Genomic DNA, 19,319 nt, shown 5'->3' with positions numbered 1-19,319 from the left:
TTTTAGCTGGCATTGTGCTTATGAATTCAACTCCCAATAATTAGTTGCACTCTAGTGCATTATCTGTGAAGCTTTCTCCCTTTCTTTTCATACTAGATTCAAAAGAATACCTTAAAACAAAGACACTAATGCACAACAAGGCCTTATTTAGTCATTTTAAGCTGTAATATTCTATTGCTTAATTTAGGATTTCCCCCCATTTGTATGGTAATGGAGAGAATTTTCAGAGCTATTACGTATGGAGTTAGTTTGTCCTCTGTCTGGAGCAGGGATGAGCAATTGGACCCAACATTCAAATAAGAAAGGTTCGGCAAGTGGGGGGAGTTGGGGGGAAATGGCAGAAAATAACTAAAAAGTAGGGCAGGCCTTATGCACGGATGGTTTGGTGATGTATGTATTTGTTAGAAATTTAGGAGCCGTGGGAAACCCATCAGCAGCCAGATCTCCTCTGCCATGGGTGGCTGATGCCCAAAGTTACACTGTTAAATCTAAGGTGTCATGACCCTAAATCTATCAGGCTTCAATTCCAGTTTTTCCATGTGAAATTCTTTCTCTGATTTTTTTTGTTGTTGTTGTTGTTACTAAGGCCTGTTGAAGACAACTCAATAGTTCTTGCCCTTGTCATGTAGCACTTAAGGATAATGGGGCTCCAGGCTCTAAGATCCTTTGACTTAGCACATTAAAGCCCATTTCGCCTGTCAGAGCCTCATAGCCAAGCACTCCTGTAGTCTGGGATGCTGAGTGCTAGCCCAGGAGGACAGTTCATTGTCTGTTTCCTGTAATGCCTTCTGGTCTATCAGCTATGCTGCTGTCACAAAGGAAATGCACAAAATTGAAACCATTATGTGACAGAGCTCCGTGGATCTGCTAAAAACCATTTGCTTACCAGCAACCTCTCAGTCGCTGATACTTAGTGTAAGCCAGTTTGAGATACCTCCCGGGTAGTAAGGTTTGAAGACAGGACAGTGGATGGAACAATTCCAGATGACCAGGAAGGTGAGGAAGGTTAGGAGGATTACTAAGACTTGACTAAGGTATAAAATGGGATAGCTGTGAGCAGTGAAACAAATAAGGGTCGTCAGAGTGGAACAGACTTCGCTGCGTAGGTGGTCAAGACAATGCCTCAGTTCTAAGCCCGATGGTCAGTGATTTTCTAGGAGTACTTTGTCAGAAATTTAAGGAATCATTTGTACGTATGTTCTAGAAGCCATTAGGACTGATCCTATGTGTATGTAAGGTAGGCAAAAAGAAACTGCCTCTCTACTGTTTCAGAAAAACCAAGGGACTGACATCAAAACATCTCCACACTCAGCTTGTCCTAGTGTCAGCATTTCTTTGGTAGACTGACATTTGGGAGATAAAGTATTGCTTTAAATTATTGCTGGGGTGCCTGGGTGGCTCAATCAGTTAACCATCTGCCTTCAGCTCAAGGCATAACCCTGGTGTCCTGGGTTAGAGCCTGTCCTCGGGCTCTGCACTCATCGGGAATCTGCTTCTCCTTCTCCCTTTGCCCCTGCCCATTCTCCTGCTCATGCACTCTGTCTCTTTCTCTCACTCACTCTCTCTCTCTCAAAAAAAAAATCTTTTATTTATAAATAAATACATACAGACAGACAGACATATATACTAAAATTGCACCTACATTTGTAGGGAAAGGAAACATTGAAAAATAAAGAATAGTGTTACAGTACCACCAACTCACTTAACATTTCCACTGACTGTCTTTGAGAGGCTGGAAAACATCACAAGTGTATTTTGATGGCTCCAAGTAGATGCATGTACTGGAATGACCCAATGAGGACGCTAGACAAAATGTTTAGGTATACACATCTTTAATTGGAAAGAAGTAGGCACTCCCAGACAATATGTTTAAGCATAGCCTTCTAGAAAGGCTGCTTAGTCTCACATGGTCTAACATCTGGGACTCTAACGATGTGAGTTTTGAACTGAGAATGTTCAGGAACCCTGTGGAACAGTGGGGCCGATATTTGGGGGCAGGTATTCCTCTCAGTATTAACATTTGTTAATGTTAATGTTAATTAACATTTGCAACATTAACGTAAATATAATATTTACACTTGCAAAACACCTTGCAAATTTTGAAATCCTTTCACACATATTCCTACAAAACAACTTGGAAAATAAGAAAAAGCACAAAGGAAAAAAGATGAGAATTGGCTATCATGCCAAAATCTGGAGACAGCCAGTGTTGACATTCTGGTGTGCACAAGATAAATGTCAATAACAAAACTGAGACATAGAGAGGTTTGGTGACTTGGTTGGAGTGAAGAGGCCAATAGATATTTTTGAGCTCCATTGACTGATATGATCTGAAGACCTGGGTTATCTGATGAACAGAGATGATTCTTTCCTTCCTACTTTGTTATCCTTCTTTGCTCCTGTTTGGGGTTCATTCTTCAGGTGTCTGGTGCTTCCTTTGATGGGCTTCATCTCTTCTCCTTTAGCCCCTGCAGAGGATGATACATGCTCTCAGCTCTTGCTGTTTTGTATGGTCATATCGACTAACCAGGATTTATTTAACTTTTCAGAAACAACAGCATTGCCACGGATAGACAAGTCGGTGGGGGAAGGGGGTTACCTTAATGATCTTAAAATAAAAAAATTCATCCTCATCATACTCTGCTGTGCTTTCTTCCCATCTCACATCGTGCTGGGCTCATCAAGCCTGCTGATCATTACCACGCTCTCTTCCTTTTTCTCATCGCCAATTAGCGCTGGCTTCCCTTCCTTCCCTCAGCTGCAGTGGGAATGATTTAAAGACATTCTCAGCATTCTCTTTTTGCCTCTCCTGTCCTCTTATGTTCAGCCCACACAAGCCTCCAGTGTTGGATCTGTGCAACTCCACTCTCTCAGTGTGGCCTTCCTCTCCTCTAGAATTAACCACTTGAATTCTGTCTCTCGTCCCATCCCTTCTTGCCTTGCCTGTCTTTGACTTCAGTCATCCCATTTTTGGTGCTTCAATGACCCATTTTGGGGGGCTTATCCTATTTGACTATGCTGTAAAATTTGATGCTATTGTTCCACATTAGTTCTATTTAGAAAATAACTTTCCCCCTTGTCTACAAGTAATTCATTATCCAAAATTTAGAAAGCAGAAGCAGTAGTTTGAAAACTCCCCTAGGCAGAATTCTTTCACAATATATACATGTATCAAATCATCAGGATGTACACACTGAATATGCTATAATTTTGTCAATTTCACCTCAGTCAAACTGGGGAGGAAAAGTGGTGGCCAGAGCTGAGCGGGGATGGAGGAATGAACAGGTGGAACAGAGAAGTTCTGAGGGGCAGTGAAACTACTCTGTGTGATACTGTAATGGGGGATACAGGCCATTAAACAGTTGTTAAAACCTGTGAAAAGTACAGCTTCAAGAGCCAACCATAATGTGAACTGGGGACTTTGTAGGACAAATGATGTATCAGGGTGAGTTCATCAGTTGTAACAAATGTAGCACACTGGTGACTGATGTTGATAGTGGGGAAGGCTGAGGTGCAAGTGTGGGGCAAGAGATGGGAACTCTGTACTTGCACTCATTTTGCTGTGAACTTGAAACTGTTCTAAAAAGAAAAGTCTACTTAGAAAGTAAAGAAACAGAAATTCCCATAGGCCAACAATTCAGAGGTAATTACTGTGGTTATATTTCCAGGATTTTCCAACATATATGATAACTGTTTGTACACCTACAGATACCCACACTATTATCACTTAATGTATTAAAAATGTCCATGTTTAACAAATATTCTTCTATAGCGTGACTTACATTCGATGGATAATATTCCATTGTGTAGATGTGCTGTGCTTTCCTTAACCAACTCCCTAGCATCACCATTAGTAATGCTATGATTTACACCTTTCTATGTAACTTTTGTGTGTAGCTATAATAGCTACCATAGAATAAATTTCTAGACACAAGAATTAATGGGTCGAAGGATATTTATACTTTTTAGAGTCTGGATACACATCAATAAATCTGTTTCCGAAAAGGTCGTAGCAGTGTATTCACACATTAGAAATGCTATAAAGCCTTAAGGTTACAAGCATGAGCTTTGGAGCTCTTTTCCATCCCAGGCACAGACCCAATCATCTTAATTCCGCCCAAAATACCAGGTCCCCTCCAGTTCAATTTTCATCCTTTTTGCCTTTTCCTTGCACAAGTTCTTCCTTGGTGATTTTACTCACTCACTCCAAACCAGAGGCCTCAGCTCCTCTGTCTCTCCCACCACCATCTCAATTGTAACTTGAACTCAGAAACATTTTGCTCAGACTGTGTTCCCCACATCAGGGAACTCCAGCCACTCTTACGCAAACCAGAAATTTCCAGGTTATCCTCGGCAGGGATGGGAGAACCTCCTCAGAATAAGAAATTCTTTGCGGGGCACTACAATAATAATTTTTGGTAAATAAAACTCTCTTATTTCACTGATCAACAGCCTGAGGTTTGTTTATCTCACCACCAGCCTCTCAAGCTGTCTCTATCCTTGTTTCTCTTACTCACTGCATGTTCTTGTCTGAGGAACCTCGTTCCTCAGCTGCTTCAGATCTCCCAGGAGAGGTTAGAGTGGGACTTCGGCTAGCCCAGAGTTGGCAGAGGCAACTGTCCCTCCTTCTCCATGCTGGCTCGGGACTACCGACCACTGTGTATGACACTCAGCGGAACAAAGCAGACCCAAACATTCTAGCGCTGCTCTGGCTAGCCCAAGTCGGCCGCTGATACCTCCCAAACCTCCGTACAATGGACCTCCTCCTTCCTGCTCCCTAGCATTGCTGTAAGTCAGACTCTAGCCTGAGGGAGAGAAAGAAAACCACTTTGTCTCTTCTGGACGATAACTCTGATGGATGTGTTTGTTATTGTCTGACTTTCTTTGAACCAGTCTTTTCACTTTCAAGGCAGTTAATCTCTCTGGGTCTTACCTGAGAGGGAGGAAGTGAACAGGACCTACCTACTTGTTTTAACAAGTATATGAGGTAATACCTGCGAAGGTGTTAAACCCAGTGCCTCACAGGAAGCGAACATCCAGTAAATGTTAGCTCAGCGTCATCAGCGCCATCATTGTCCTTGACCGCCCACTTGTAAGGATCTAAAGCTACTCTTGATTTCTCTAAACAGAGTTGCTGGCTTTTCTATAGTATTTTGAAATTGCTTTACTTGGACCCTTATTTTATCTTAACTGTTTCTATTTTTACTACACCATGAGCTCCTCACATAATTGTTTAAATTCATTTTTGTATCCTCAAAACCCAGCCATGTGTGTGGTGCATAGGAGGAGACAAATAAATAGATGTTAGAAGAGTCTTGACTCTTAGCTCACACTATTCTCAAAAGTCACTTTCGGTTTGATTGCAAATCTAAATGTGAAAGGTAAAACAATAAAGATTCTAGGAAAAGAATTAGAGAATATCTTCATGAGCTAGGAGTAGGGAAAGATTTCTTGAACAAAACCAAACAAGTACTTTTAAAAAAGAAACAAACATACTGGTATCAAGAATAGAAGATATCTGGAAAATTAATTTCTCAGAGGAAAACCAAAACAATCTAAAAATAATCTTAATAAAATAAAAATAACAAAATAAAAATAATCACCTAAACATTTAGGTGTATAAATGAACTTCCGATTTCAAATGTTTAAAATGTGTAGCTCTTAACTTCTACAATGAACATTTAAAAGTACTTTTTTATCCCAATAACCATATAAAACCTTGATATCTTGTTTTTTTCTTATAGTATTGGGATGACATGTTGACCTTTCTCACTAGATATCAAGGTCATATGAACTCACCAAAACCCTATCAGTCTTTAGTAGTTCTTATCTAACAGTTAGATATGGACCATTGGTTTTAATATTAAGTGGAACTTATTACTGAATGAATGGTTTTTGGTCCTGGTAATTACATCTTCATATTTTAAATATGTCATCTGACAGTCTGCTAGAGTATAGAAAGAAGATCTCTGAACCTCTACATTTCTCATATATTTTGGCAACTTTAATTTTTTGTGTATGACTTTATAATATATATAATAAATTAGTGATGTTAAAAATATAGAGTACTGGGACATCTAGGTGGCTCAGTTGCTTAAGCGCCTGACTCTTGTTTTTAGCTCAGGTCATGATCTCAGTGTTGTGAGATTGAGGCCCCTAGGCATGGAACCTGCTTAAGAGTCTCTCTCTCTCTTAAGACTAAAAAAATAAATAAATAAGAGAGAGAGAGAGAAGGTATTAAAAGTATATATGCATATGGTAACATTATAGGCTCAAAACATTTTCACTAACAGATGTGCCCAATCAAAGAGACTTGACCACTAGTTTAAATAAAATGGTTTAAATACTCAGGGCAGAAACAGTTTCTAGAATTTTTGTCTGGTTGTATGATCATGATCAAGAGTTTTACATTCAGATCTCTGTGGCTGCAGGGATTGGGGGAGGTGGTGTTGTGTAGGGACTTTTGGTTTATTCATATTTGGTTGGGGCTTGATCTCCTTAAGATGTTTATTGTGATGTTTTAAATTAAAAGAGGCAGGTGAGTATCTGCACTAAAAAATAGATTATAACGTGTCTTTTTTAAAGTTATTTTAAAATGTCTGTTATGAAGAGTGGTAAGTTGTTAAGTCAGAAATGGGTGAATAATGTTTAATTTTAATTAACTACTTTCTTATATCCTAGGCTGACCAGATATCAGGATTTCATATAAGATCTGTTCTCTGTGTCCCTATTTGGAATAGCAACCACCAAATAATTGGTAAGACATTACCTAAATAGTTCAAACTTCTTTTTAACTTCTTTTTTTTTTTTTTTTTAATTTTAAGGGAGGGTGCAGGTGAGGGGCAGTGGGAGAGGGAGAGAGAAACTTAAGCAGACTCCATTCTGAGCATGGCGTCAATGCAAGGCTCAATGTCACGGTCCTGACATGATGACCTGGGCCAAAACCAAGGGTCAGATGCTTAACCAACTGTGCCACCCAGTACAAACTTCTTTTATAAAGAAAGACAAATTTACTTTAAAATACACCACATCTTTTTTTTAACCTGCTCCCACCTTTTGCACTTGATCTTAGCAAAAAGGCCAAGAAGTGATAGCTGCTCCCCTCTTTTATGTCCAGGACTCATCAACTTATGTTTCATTCCCTCCTATCACTTCATAGGTGTAGACTCCTGATGAATCCACATGAGCCAGAACAATGAACAAAGATTTATTCTTTAAACCAATAATTTTGAAGTTGGAGAGGATCTCAGAAATCAACTGATAGAACTCTCTTATCTTACCTTGTGGAAATCGAGGTGGGGTGGGGGAATCCCACAAAGACCAGAATAAAGTCACAGAATGTTAGTTGCACAATCAGGATTACAAGTCAGGCTTTCCCAACTCCTCTACAGATTTTCCCACTACATCTGTGTGCTTACGTCTATGCTTTTATAGGTGGAGTACATGCAAAGGAGAAGAACATGCATTATTAGACATAGACTGTGCAGCATCTTTTTGTCTGGGTGATTCTGAAATAAGTTATACTTGACCCAGAATAACAGAACTGTGGGCCAACAGTTTCCAAGTTTTTCTCCCTCCTTTGCTCCTTTCCCTCCCCTCAGAACCTCTGTCAGGAAAGTATTAAACCTAAGAAAGAAGTCAGTGGGTAAGGTAGAGAAGTCATAAAGAGTGGAGGTGTTAGTTAAAATTATTGAAACATAAAGCATGATTTTGTTCTAAGAGATGTAAGGTAATTAGTGCATTGGCCTTTCTTTGTTTCCCCCCAACATTGCCTATTAAACTGTAAGACCCTGCTACTTATCAAAGGATTTAGTATTCTGGAAATATTGTCAAGGCTTGGACTGTAACAGAATTTTTTTCATCAGTTCGCTTTTTGCAGAAAAAATTTTCTACATCAGTGAATATAAGGAATGTTCAAAGATTTGGGAATTTAACCCCTAGTACGAAGTATTGAATTGCATCATGTATACTTTTAAATATATTTAAGTTTAAAGAGAAGAGGAAGTGCATAAGAAACACTGTTTCTGTGCTGTTGATGTCCAATGGCAATCTCAAATACAGTCCTAGCTTTCATTCCTAACAGTAAACATCTGTTATTCTTTCAAAATCAAGACTACAGTTTGCCTTTTACATGCCAAAGACTTCTGTTTCATTATTATACATCATACACACATCATTATTTAATGTCTTCTAGCATATGGTGACTTACTTACCGAGTGGGAATTTAGGTGTTTTTAAAAAATTCAAGCATGCTTTAGAATTATAACTGTGTTTGGTTTGTACCAAGTGGGGAAATGGGAGAATGTTTTTCAAGATTGTTCAGTTTTTCTGATTAGGGCTGTATGTTTTGAGAGTCTTGCCCCAAAACATCTGGTACAGTGCTGGAAATGAACTTGAGAAAGAGGAAGTACATAGGAACTAAGTTTGCTAGAACCATATGTACCCCATCGGTAGTAGACAGCAGAACTAACCTTGCTTTGAAGGTTAACAGTGCCACCATCCCCCACATTTCTTGAATGTTCACTCCAAGTAGAGCAACATGCTTTAAAACATTCAAACATTATCTCATTTCATCTTCATAACCTCTGAGATAGTCAACATTTTCATCCCCATTTTACAGATGAGGACTTTCAGGGCTAAAAAATGTTAGGTAACAGCTGATGATGGAGTTGAGATGTGAAATGAGACAGTGTGACACCAGAGCCCATGTTCTTTTTTTTTTTTTTTTCAAACTAAAATATAATGTATTATTTGTTTCAGGGGTACAGGTCTATGATTCATCAGTCTTACCAATTCCCAGCGCTCGCCATAGCACATACCCTCCCCTATGTCCATCCCCCAGCCACTCCATCCCTCCCATCCCCCTCCACTGCAGCAGCCCTCAGTTTGTTTCCTGAGATTAAGAGTCTCTTGTGGTTTGTCTCCCTCTCTGGTTTCATCTTGTGTCATTTTCCCCTTCCTTCCCCTATGATCCTCTGTCTTGTTTCTCAAATTCCTCAGATCAGTGAGATCATATGATAACTGTCTTTCAGAGCCCGTGTTCTTAATCACAATGCCATCCTGCCTCACTCAAGCACTGTGTTCCACAGGATTGAAAACATAAAAAATTACAGATACATATGTATACGCACACATGTGTATACACACAGTTATTAACACTCAGTGATACAGCTAATTGCATATATGTATATATGCATGTATATATATGTCAGATATATCCAAGTCACTGTGCACAGTCATCTTGAAAACCATTTTTAAGGAATCAGACTGATGCCTGGTAGAACTCCAGGTTTCACTGTGACTCAGTTTAGATATCACAGCCTTGAAGATAGACTGCATCGATGTACCTCAGATCTGTCCCACGGCGACAGCAGGCACTGGGGAGACCAGAGATTAAACTCAGTGTCTGAAGTTACCTAAGGGAGGTATCAAGTCAGCTGGGCTTTATTAGATTATAGTAACACAGTGGCCAGTGCTAAAAATGACCATGTAAACCAAACTCTTCCCACAGGAGTGGCTCAAGTGTTAAATAGACTTGACGGGAAAGCTTTTGATGATGCAGATCAACGACTTTTTGAGGTAAGAAAATAAATTTGTGCACCAAAGGCTAGAGCTGAGTCACCAATAGTCTCCTGGTGGCAGCTTGTCAAAATCTGTCAAGAGCGTGTGTGTAGTGGTGAGACCGCCAGCCAGCTCCACGGCATGCTCGGTCATCTCCTTTCTTGGGTTTTCAAGCCTCCCTTTATTCCAGTCTGCCCTCTAGCTGGAAAGGTTGGCCTCGAACAGGCATCCTTGTACACTTTGCACCAACAAAGTTGCCAACATGAAAACCCCATGATTATTTTTCCTCTAGGAGAGAATACCTCACAGCTTCTTTACAAACTGGTTCTAGATCTATCTTCCTTCCTTTTAACATTTACCTAGTGGGTACGCTCACTTGGTTTCCTCACCAAAATATTTTATAGCCTAGCCACTGAAAGAGGGTGCTTTAGTTTAATGGAATGAAATTACTAAAACCAGTCCACAACCTAAATAAATTAAGAACACATTTGATAAGACTATAAGTATGTTTTAAATTTATGAAGTCATTTCTTCACCAGGACATTGTATTAATAATTTTTTCTCATGTGCAATGTGAGCTATAAAACTGTTACATGACAATAGTAATTAAGAATTTTAATGTGCATATTTCCCCAAGGCCTACCTCTGTATACAATAAAGTTATATTTTCAGACCCATTTCTGATGACTGCCTGCTTTCATATTAGATTATACCAATGAGTTATTGTAATTTTTAATTAGTGGGCTTTCTCTTTCCTAGGCTTTTGTCATCTTCTGTGGCCTGGGCATCAACAACACAATTATGTACAATCAAGTGAAGAAGTCTTGGGCCAAGCAGTCCGTGGCTCTTGATGTAAGTCAGTATTTATGTCCAAATCATATGCTTTAAAAGCCCTCATTTTATGAGAGAAAAAAAGTCCTTATTATGGTAATTTCTCAATTTTTAATTACCTATTCATTGGTCTTTAGTTATTTTAGAGTCATGTGTTTGAATTTGATGAAAGCCACTAACCCTCTCTAGAACAAGGACACATATGCACACAATTTTGCATACAGTCTTGGGGAATTCACAGATTCCTTAAAGGCCATCCATATGTTGCACAGTTAGATATAGATTTTATGTGTTAGGTTTATTAAAAGTGATGATGCAAAAATAATTTGTTAGGATTTATTTAAAATTAAATGCATTATGAACTTACTTTGAATATGTAAAGGTAGTCTGGAAATTCACAACTTTTCTTACCATAGAAGAAAACTTCACTGTGAAGATATGTGACCCAAGTGAGGGAAGCTTCTGTCGTTCTCCAACTCTCCCGCCACAAACACGCACACCTCCCACTGAGAACTCTGACCTATTCCCCAGACGTTAATTGCATCTCCCCTCAGACTAAGTCTGAAAACAGGAGTTCTCCTCTGAGTCCCAGCTTGCTTCTTTTTCTCAAATGTTCCAATGTTCTCTTAAAGTACTAAGATGTCGAACTCTACTTACAGCATTAGAACAGAAACTTAAAGATTTAAAAGTATTCTGCTCCAAAACCATCATTTTTTAGCAGCAATCTAAATCTATAGCATTTTTTCTTATTTAATTTAAATTCAATTAATTAACATGTAATATATTGTAACTTTCAGAGGTAGAGGTCAGTGACTCATCAGTCTTATATAATACCCAGTGCTCATTACATCATGTGCCTTCTTTCATGTCCATCACCCAGTTACCCCATCCCCCCACCTCCCTCCCCTCTAACAACCCTCGGTTAACCCGTGGTTAACTGGTAAACCATGGTTAAGACTCCTATGGTTTGTCTCCCTCTCTGATTTTGTCCTGTTTTATTTTTTCCTCTCTTCCCCTATAATCCTGTTTTGTTTCTTAAATCCCACATATGAGTGAGATCATATAATAATTGTCTTTCTCTGATTGATTTATTTTGCTTAGCCTCTGGTTCCAACCACGTCGTTGCAAATGGCAAGATTTCATTTTTGTTGATGGCACACACACATCTTCTTTATCCATTCATCTGTCGAAGGACATCTCAGCTCTTTCCACAGTTTGGGTATGGTGGACATTGCTGCTATAAACATTGGGGTGCAGGTGCCCCTTCAGATCACTATATTTGTATCCTTTGGGTAAATACCTAATAGTGTAATTGCTGGGTCACAGGGTAGCTTTATTATTATTTTTGTTTGTTTGTTTCTTCATGTCTCCTTCCCATTACTTGACTGGATTATTTGTTCTTTGGGTGTTGAGTTTGATAAGTTCTTCATAGATTTTGGAGACAAGCCCTTTATCCGGTAAGCCCTTTGCAAATATCTTCTCCCATTCTGTAAGTTGTCTTTTGGTTTTTTGACTATTTCCTTTGCTGTGCAAAAGCTTTTTATCTTGATGAAGTCCCAGTAGTTCATTTTTGCCTTTGTTTCCCTTTCCTTTGGAGACGAGTCTAGCAAGAAGTTTCTACAGCCAAGGTCACAGAGGTCGCTGCCTGTGTTCTCCTCTAAAATTTTGATGGATTCCTGTCTCACATTTAGGTCTTTCATCCATCTTGAGTCTATTTTTGTGTATGATGTAAAGAAATGGTCCAGTTTCATTCTTTTATACGTGGCCATCCAATTTTCCCAACACCATTTATTGAAGAAACTATCTTTTTTCCATTGGACATTCTTTCCTGCTTTGTCAAAGACTAATTGACCATAGAGTTGAGGGTCTGTTTCTGGGCTCTCTATTCTGTTCCATTGATCTATGTGTCTGTTTTTGTGCCAGTACCACAATGTCTTGATGATTACAGCTTTGTAATAGAGCTTGAAGTCTGACATTGTGATGCCACCAGCTTTGGTTTTCTTTTTCAATGTTCCTTTGGCTATTCGGAGTCTTTTCTGGTTCCATACAAATTTTAGGATTATTTGTTCCAGCTCTGAAAAAAGTTGATGGTATTTTGGTAGGGATTGAATTGAATTGAATGTGTAGATTGCTTTGGGTAGCATAGACACTTTAACAATATTTGTTCTTTTAATCCACAAGAATGGAATGTTTTTCCATTTCTTTGTGTCTCCCTCAACTTCTTTCATGAGTGTTCTATAGCTTTCTGAGTACAGATACATTGCCTCTTTGGTTAGGTTATGGTTTTTGGTGCAATTATAAATGGGATCTACTCCTTAATTACTTTTTCTTCTGTCTCGCTGTTAATGTATAGAAGGGCAACTGATTCCTGTGCATTGATTTTATATCCTGCTGCTTTGTTGAATTGTTCTAACAATTTTGGAGTGTAGTCTTTTGGGTGTTCCACATAGAGTAGCATGTCATCTGCAAAGAGTGAGAGTTTGACTTCTTCTTTGCCATTGAAGATGCCTTTTACTTCTTTTTATTGTCTGATTGCTGAGGCTAGGACTTATAGTACTATGTTGAATAGCAGTGGTGATATAGTACGTTATAGTACTATGTTGAATAGCAGTGGTGATAGTAGACATCCTGGCTGTGTTCCTGACCTTAGAGGAAAAGCTCTCAGTTTTTCCCCATTGAGAATGATATTCATTGTGGTCTTTTCATATATGACCTTTTTTGTTATTGAGGTATGTTCCCTCTATCCCTACACTGTGAAGAGTTTTAATTGAGAAAGGATGCTATACTTTGTCAAATGCTTTTTCTGGATCTATTGAGAGGATCATATGGTTCTTGTACTTTCTTTTATTAACGTGGTGTATCACATTGATTGATTTGCAGAATCCCAGCTGGTTTTGACGCAAGATTTATTGTTTTCCCCAACTTTTGGTCTGTAGCTATCATCAAAGATTCTGTGAAATACTTATTAAGTAGGACAGATAAAATATCACATAATACATGACATCTTCTAGAACAGCACAATATAATACATGTGCAATCTTCAAAATATTCTGTGTACCAAGCAAGATATTGGTAGAAAGATAAAACCAAGGGAGAAGATAAGTAGGCAATACGGTGGTATACTTGCAGGAATTTGATTTAAGGTTTAAAGACACGAAATTAGTTCTTTACCAAAAACTTTCTACCCTTAATTGGACTCTGAGCTCTGGAAGCACAGGGAATTTATTTTTTTATAATCTTATTCCCAATGCCTACCAGAGCACTTAGTACAGAGAAGGCATTATTAAATGGTTTTTGGACAGATGGAGGGAGAGAGGAAGGAAAGAATGGGAGAAAGGAACTCTCCTTCCCAGCGAAGGGAATTTTTTTTTTCTGGTTTTCCCTCTGAGTTCTGCTTTATTTATATATAACATCTTTACAACAAGGAATAAAAATAATATCTGCAGGATGAATTAATAAACAAGTAAACTGTAAATATACAACCTAAGAATCACTAATAAAGCATTAAGTTCTATGTGCAGAAGAATTTTCACATCCTAGCTCTGTCACCTACCTCAGAATTAAATGAGGTGATACATGAGATTTTAATAGTCCATAAATAAAATTATAGTAATACCGAAAATCACCACATTATTGCTTACAGTAGTATGTTCATTATCAAGAAATCACCATAGATTTTAAGAAAGAAAAGAGGGCAGGAATTTTGAACAACAAATGTTGTCATGACTTCTTCACCATCTTCAAATTTTGAACTCTACAGAGTTGCCTCAGCCAGCTTCAATTTCTTTAAAAACTTTAATTTCTGCAACTTTGAAAAGGACACACTGTACACTAGTCCCACACAAACTCTATTTCATCCTGTCAGGTTATACTTCACATACAGAGCAGCTCCTACACACCCACATTCGAGCTCCTCACTGCCCCCTGGTGGATCTTCATGCCGTTGAAAAGGGCGTGGGTTGAAGCAAGAGCTGCCATTCACCAATGAGAGGCAGCACTCTCCCAAGGCTTAGTTCCCACCTGACCCCAGGGAGCCGCAGCTCCCTTTACCTACAAAGTGCTAATACAGACACAGTCTCCTCACCCAGGAACTGTTCATTTGGGTTCATAGTGAATACCCTCTTGTTTGTGCAACTCAGACACCTTCTATACTTACACTCAAAAATTACTACTGACACTCCCAAATTTCCAGCCCAAGTCTGGGCCTCATGGCAGTCTCACCCTTTCAGAAGTTGCTCGTATGTGCAGTTGTATGTTCTGTGTGCTTGCCCAGTCACAACTCTGGTGTCACCATCTTGGTTTCATCCCTCCCCACCCCATTCAACCCCTACCTTACTAGATACCAAACTCTGATCTCTAATGATCAGTGTGTTTTGGGGGGTGCCCCCATCCCACTCCCTCACCCAGGAATCCATATGCAGGAATATCTAGAAGAATGTCTTATCTCAGGGCTTTATGAAGACAAAGGGTTTATTGAGAGCTACTAAACCCAAACTCCAAAATGAGATCTACATATACTATAATATACATTAACTTTTGAATGAATATATATATTTTAAATTTATGTACTTATAAATACTATAGATGCACATGAATAATATAATTTTATGTAAATATATCTATTAAAAACCTTTATTTATAACCAGCCTATTCCAGAAAAGAGTTTAAGTTACTTTATAGGAATGTAAATAATCCAGCAAATATTTTAAGGTAAAATAATAATGATGACACTAATCATAACAGCAGCAACAATAATAAGCAAGAGAGAGAGAGGACGCACAAGCCAGAGGGGACAGAACCACACACATTGCCATTCTTCTATCATCTCCATCCCTCCTTCCCAAGGACTTGGGATGACCCTCAACTCTTTCTCTAGTGTAGCTAAGGAAAGACTCCCTACTTGGATCTGGGCAGGTTCTTCTTCTACTTGTGTTGTCTCTTTTTATACTTATTCTCCTCAGTTTTTTTTTCTGCTTGATCTTGCACAAGAAGATCTTTGTCTAAATGTAGCTTTCCGATTCATATATACATATACCATATATATGTATAGTCTTTGTGCAGTGTGTGTTTTTTTTTTCATTTGACAACAAGAGTGAAGAGAAGTCATCCATCCCACAGCTCCCGGTGACAATAACCCCCCTAGAAGCCTTTCCCTCCCCAGAAAGTAGGCATGCATATTTCATGGCCTAGAGAGGTAATGTGAACACATTTCTTCCTGCATGTTCAGGAGACTCTTGAGAGCCAACACAACATTCTCTTATTTTTGTTTTTTTTTTTTTTTTTGAAGATTTTATTTATTTATTTATTTGACAGAGATCACAAGTAGGCAGAGAGGCAGGCAGAGGGCAGGGGGGAAGGGGGCAAGCAGGCTCTCCGCTAAGCTAATTTTCTCTAATGGGTTGATTGACACAACTAGACTCATAGGATGCTAACAGAATGTCACTCCATTCTTTTTTTCATCCTTCTTTCTTTAGACCTACCCTCTTGAACCAATCTTCCCTACTCCTGGATGAACTCTCTGGCTCTCCTCTAGGCTCTTCTAATACACTCAGATGTTAAATAGCCTCTGAGCGCCTCCCCTTCCCTGGGATCAGAAACTATGGTCAGGAGGGGGTCACAGTGAGCTTCTTTATTCTTCTTCACTTCACCTCCTTCCCAAGACAGGTACAGGGAGCAAAATGGAAATAGGATAAAGAGCAAACTCTTACATGACCGGTGCTGTCCTAACCTGGTGTCAAGGCCCTCTGTGTCAAGCACCAACATTCTCTTTTTTTTTTTTTTTTTATTTGACAGAGAGAGATCACAAGTAGACAGAGAGGCAGGCAGAGAGAGAGAGGGGGAAGCAGGCTCCCTGCTGAGCAGAGAGCCCGATGCGGGACTCGATCCCAGGACCCTGAGATCATGACCTGAGCCGAAGGCAGCGGCTTAACCCACTGAACCACCCAGGCGCCCCCCAACATTCTCTTTTTATTGTGAGTGCCTTTCATGAATTCTTCAAAGAGTTCTGGGGGCTAGGAATCTCCTGTTGACAGTCCCTGATGTGGGTTTACCTTTCCTGACTGACAGGTCATAATCCTTTCTCAGGCCCTGGTTTCCAGCAACACATACACACCCTTCCTCCATGGGGATTATCTCACTCCTTCAGAAAGTCCTCTTTCCTAGGATCTATGTTTGTTTTTCTCCTTTATTTATTGTGGTCAAATAAACACAACATAAAAAAATTTACCCTTTTTAAGTACACAGTTCACTGGCATTTAGTGCATTAAAAATGTTGTATAATCATCACGAACCAATATCCATCTCCAGAACTGTTTACTCTTCCCAAACTAACACTCTGTGGTCATGAAATACTAACTTCTCATTCCCCTCTCCAGCCCTTGGCAACCACTCTTCTACTTTATGTCTATGAACTTGACTCCTCTAGATACCTCATGTAAGCAGATTCACACAGTATTGTCCTTTTATGACTGACTTATTTCACTTAGCATAGTGTCTTTAAGTTTCATTCATGTTGTAGCTTGTGTCAGAATTTCCTTATTTTTTAAGGCTGAATAAAATCCCACTGTCAGTATGTACCATATTTTGTTCATCGGTTCATTGCTTCAATGGTCAGAGTCCTTTTAAGCCTAGTTATCTCTCATTGGTCCATTTGGCCTATGGAAATCACATATCTTGAACCGTTAGATTGCACAAAGTAGCCCTCTCCTTCTGCCCCTTAACCTTTAGAATTTTTATTTTTTTCTTATTTTTTTTAAGATTTTATTTATTTGACACACAGAGAGAGAGAGAACACAAGCGAGGGAGTGGCAGACAGAAGCAGAAGGTTCCCCGCTGAGCAAGGAGCCCAATGAGGGGTTCAATTCCAGGACCCTGGGATCATGACCTGAGCAAAAGGCAGTTGCTTAACCGACTGAGCCACCCAGGTGCCCCTAGAATTTTTAGGCATGAATCAGTGACTAGTGTGTTCCTACACCACACTCTGGGAGTATACATATTGGGTTCTACATGTGGTTTTTTTAAGAAACCCTCAAAAAACCCTAACCAAAAGATTTTCAATATTGGGTCCTCTCCTGAATTGTTTCCCTTGTCTCATACAATGCAGAGATGGGGAATGAGTACCTTAGCTTGAAGGTAGCAGAAGTAGTTTGGAGTCATCTTTCCAAGTCCTGTATTGGTAGCCTAGATGGCCTAGAACCTCCCTTTAGAATGTAGTGTCTGTTGTTCTCAACTATAAAGTCAGACAGAAAGAGTTCCATTTAAACATGCTGTTATCTACCAAAATGACTTTCCAGACTAGGTTACTGTCCAACCATGATCCAGTGATTGTCTGAATGATAAATGTCTACCCTTGGAAGATCTTTGCTTATTTGTAGGTTCATTGGCTACAGGTTATCGATTAGAAGTCCAAATGCAACACTCGGCAAAAGTGGAATTGTTCCCATTTGTAAAATCTTCTTTACTGAAAACATGTTGCATTGTATAAACACTTCTTTTTTTTTTTCTTTTTTAAAGATTTCACTTTTTTGACAGACAGAGATCACAAGCAGGCAGAGTGACAGGCAGAGAGAGAGGAGGAAGCAGGCTCCCCGCTGAGCAGAGAGCCCAATATGGGGCTCGATCCCAGGACCCTGGGACCACAACCTGAGCCGAAGGCAGAGGCTTTAACCCACTGAGCCACCCAGGCACCCCTAAACACTTCTTTTTAAGAAAGGATAAAAAGGAGGAGGAGTCAAGATGGCGGAGAAGTAGCAGGATGAGACTACTTCAGGTAGTGGGAAATCAGCTAGATAGCTTATCTAAAGATTGCAAACACCTACAAATCCAACGGGAGATCAAAGAGAAGAAGAACAGCAATTCTAGAAACAGAAAATCAACCACTTTCTGAAAGGTAGGACTGGCGGAGAAGTGAATCCAAAGAGACGGGAAGATAGACCTCGGTGGGGGGGGCTCCTGGCAAGCGGCGGAGCAACGGAGCACAAAATCAGGACTTTTAAAAGTCTGTTCTGCTGAGGGACATCGCTCCAGAGGCTTAACCGGGGTGAAGCCCACGCAGGGTCAGCATGGCCTCAGGTCCCGCAGGGTCACAGAAGGATCGGGGGTGTCTGAGTGTCGCAGAACTTACAGGTATTAGAACGGGGAAGCCGGCTACAGAGACAGAGCCGAGGAGTAAGCTCTAATCTCGGGGTTACCTTGAACCGGTCGCAGGCTCGGCCAGCTTGGAGCGCGGCCAGAGGCCAGGGAGACGGGAGTGATTGGGCGCTCTTCTCTGAGGGTGCACTGAGGAGTGGGGCCCTGAGCTCTCGGCTCCTCCGGGCTGGAGACCGGGAGGCCGCCATCTTCATTCCCGCCCTCTGGAACTCTATGGAAAGTGCTCAGGGAACAAAAGCTCCCGAGAGCAAACCCGATCGGATTACTCAGACCGGCCTGGGTAAGGGCGGTGCAACTCCGCCTGGGGCAAAGACACTTGAGAATCACTACAACAGGTCCCTCCCCCAGAAGATCAACAGGAAACCCAGCCAGGACCAAGTTCACTTACCAAGGAATGCAGTTTCAATACCAAGGAGAGCAGCGGAATTCCAGAGGAGGATAAAGCAAAGCACAGAACTCATGGCTTTCTCCCCATGATTCTTTAGCCTTGCAGTTAATTTAATTTTTTTTCTTTTTCAATTTTTTTTTCTTCTGCTAAATTTTTTTGACTTTTACCCTTTTCTTTTTTAACGTTTTTAAACTAGTTTACCTAATATATATATATATATATATATATATATATATATGAGATTTCCTTTTTATATTTTTTCTTTATTGGTTTTCTTTTATTAATTGTTTTTTTTTTTTTCTTTCTGAACCTCTTTTTATCCCCTTTCTCCCCCCTCACGATTTGGGATCTCTTCTGATTTGGCTAAAGCATATTTTCCTGGGGTTGTTGC

General features: G+C 39.8%; 1 protein-coding gene across 2 annotated transcripts in view; it reads left to right on the top strand.

Annotated features, from left to right (window-relative positions):
• The window catches only part of PDE11A (phosphodiesterase 11A), a 421,382-nt gene that overhangs the window by 240,971 nt on the left and 161,092 nt on the right, over positions 1–19,319 (top strand). For both annotated transcript variants that reach the window (XM_047722279.1, XM_047722276.1), the window contains exons 7-9: positions 6,682–6,757; positions 9,512–9,579; positions 10,321–10,413. In XM_047722279.1, coding sequence (XP_047578235.1) covers positions 6,682–6,757; positions 9,512–9,579; positions 10,321–10,413 — 237 coding nt within the window. The remainder of the gene's footprint in view (positions 1–6,681; positions 6,758–9,511; positions 9,580–10,320; positions 10,414–19,319) is intronic.

The sequence above is a fragment of the Lutra lutra genome, chromosome 3 (genome assembly GCF_902655055.1).
Source record: "Lutra lutra chromosome 3, mLutLut1.2, whole genome shotgun sequence".
In the NCBI taxonomy this organism is placed as follows: Eukaryota; Metazoa; Chordata; class Mammalia; order Carnivora; family Mustelidae; genus Lutra; species Lutra lutra.
This window is presented reverse-complemented; position numbering and strand designations above follow the sequence as displayed.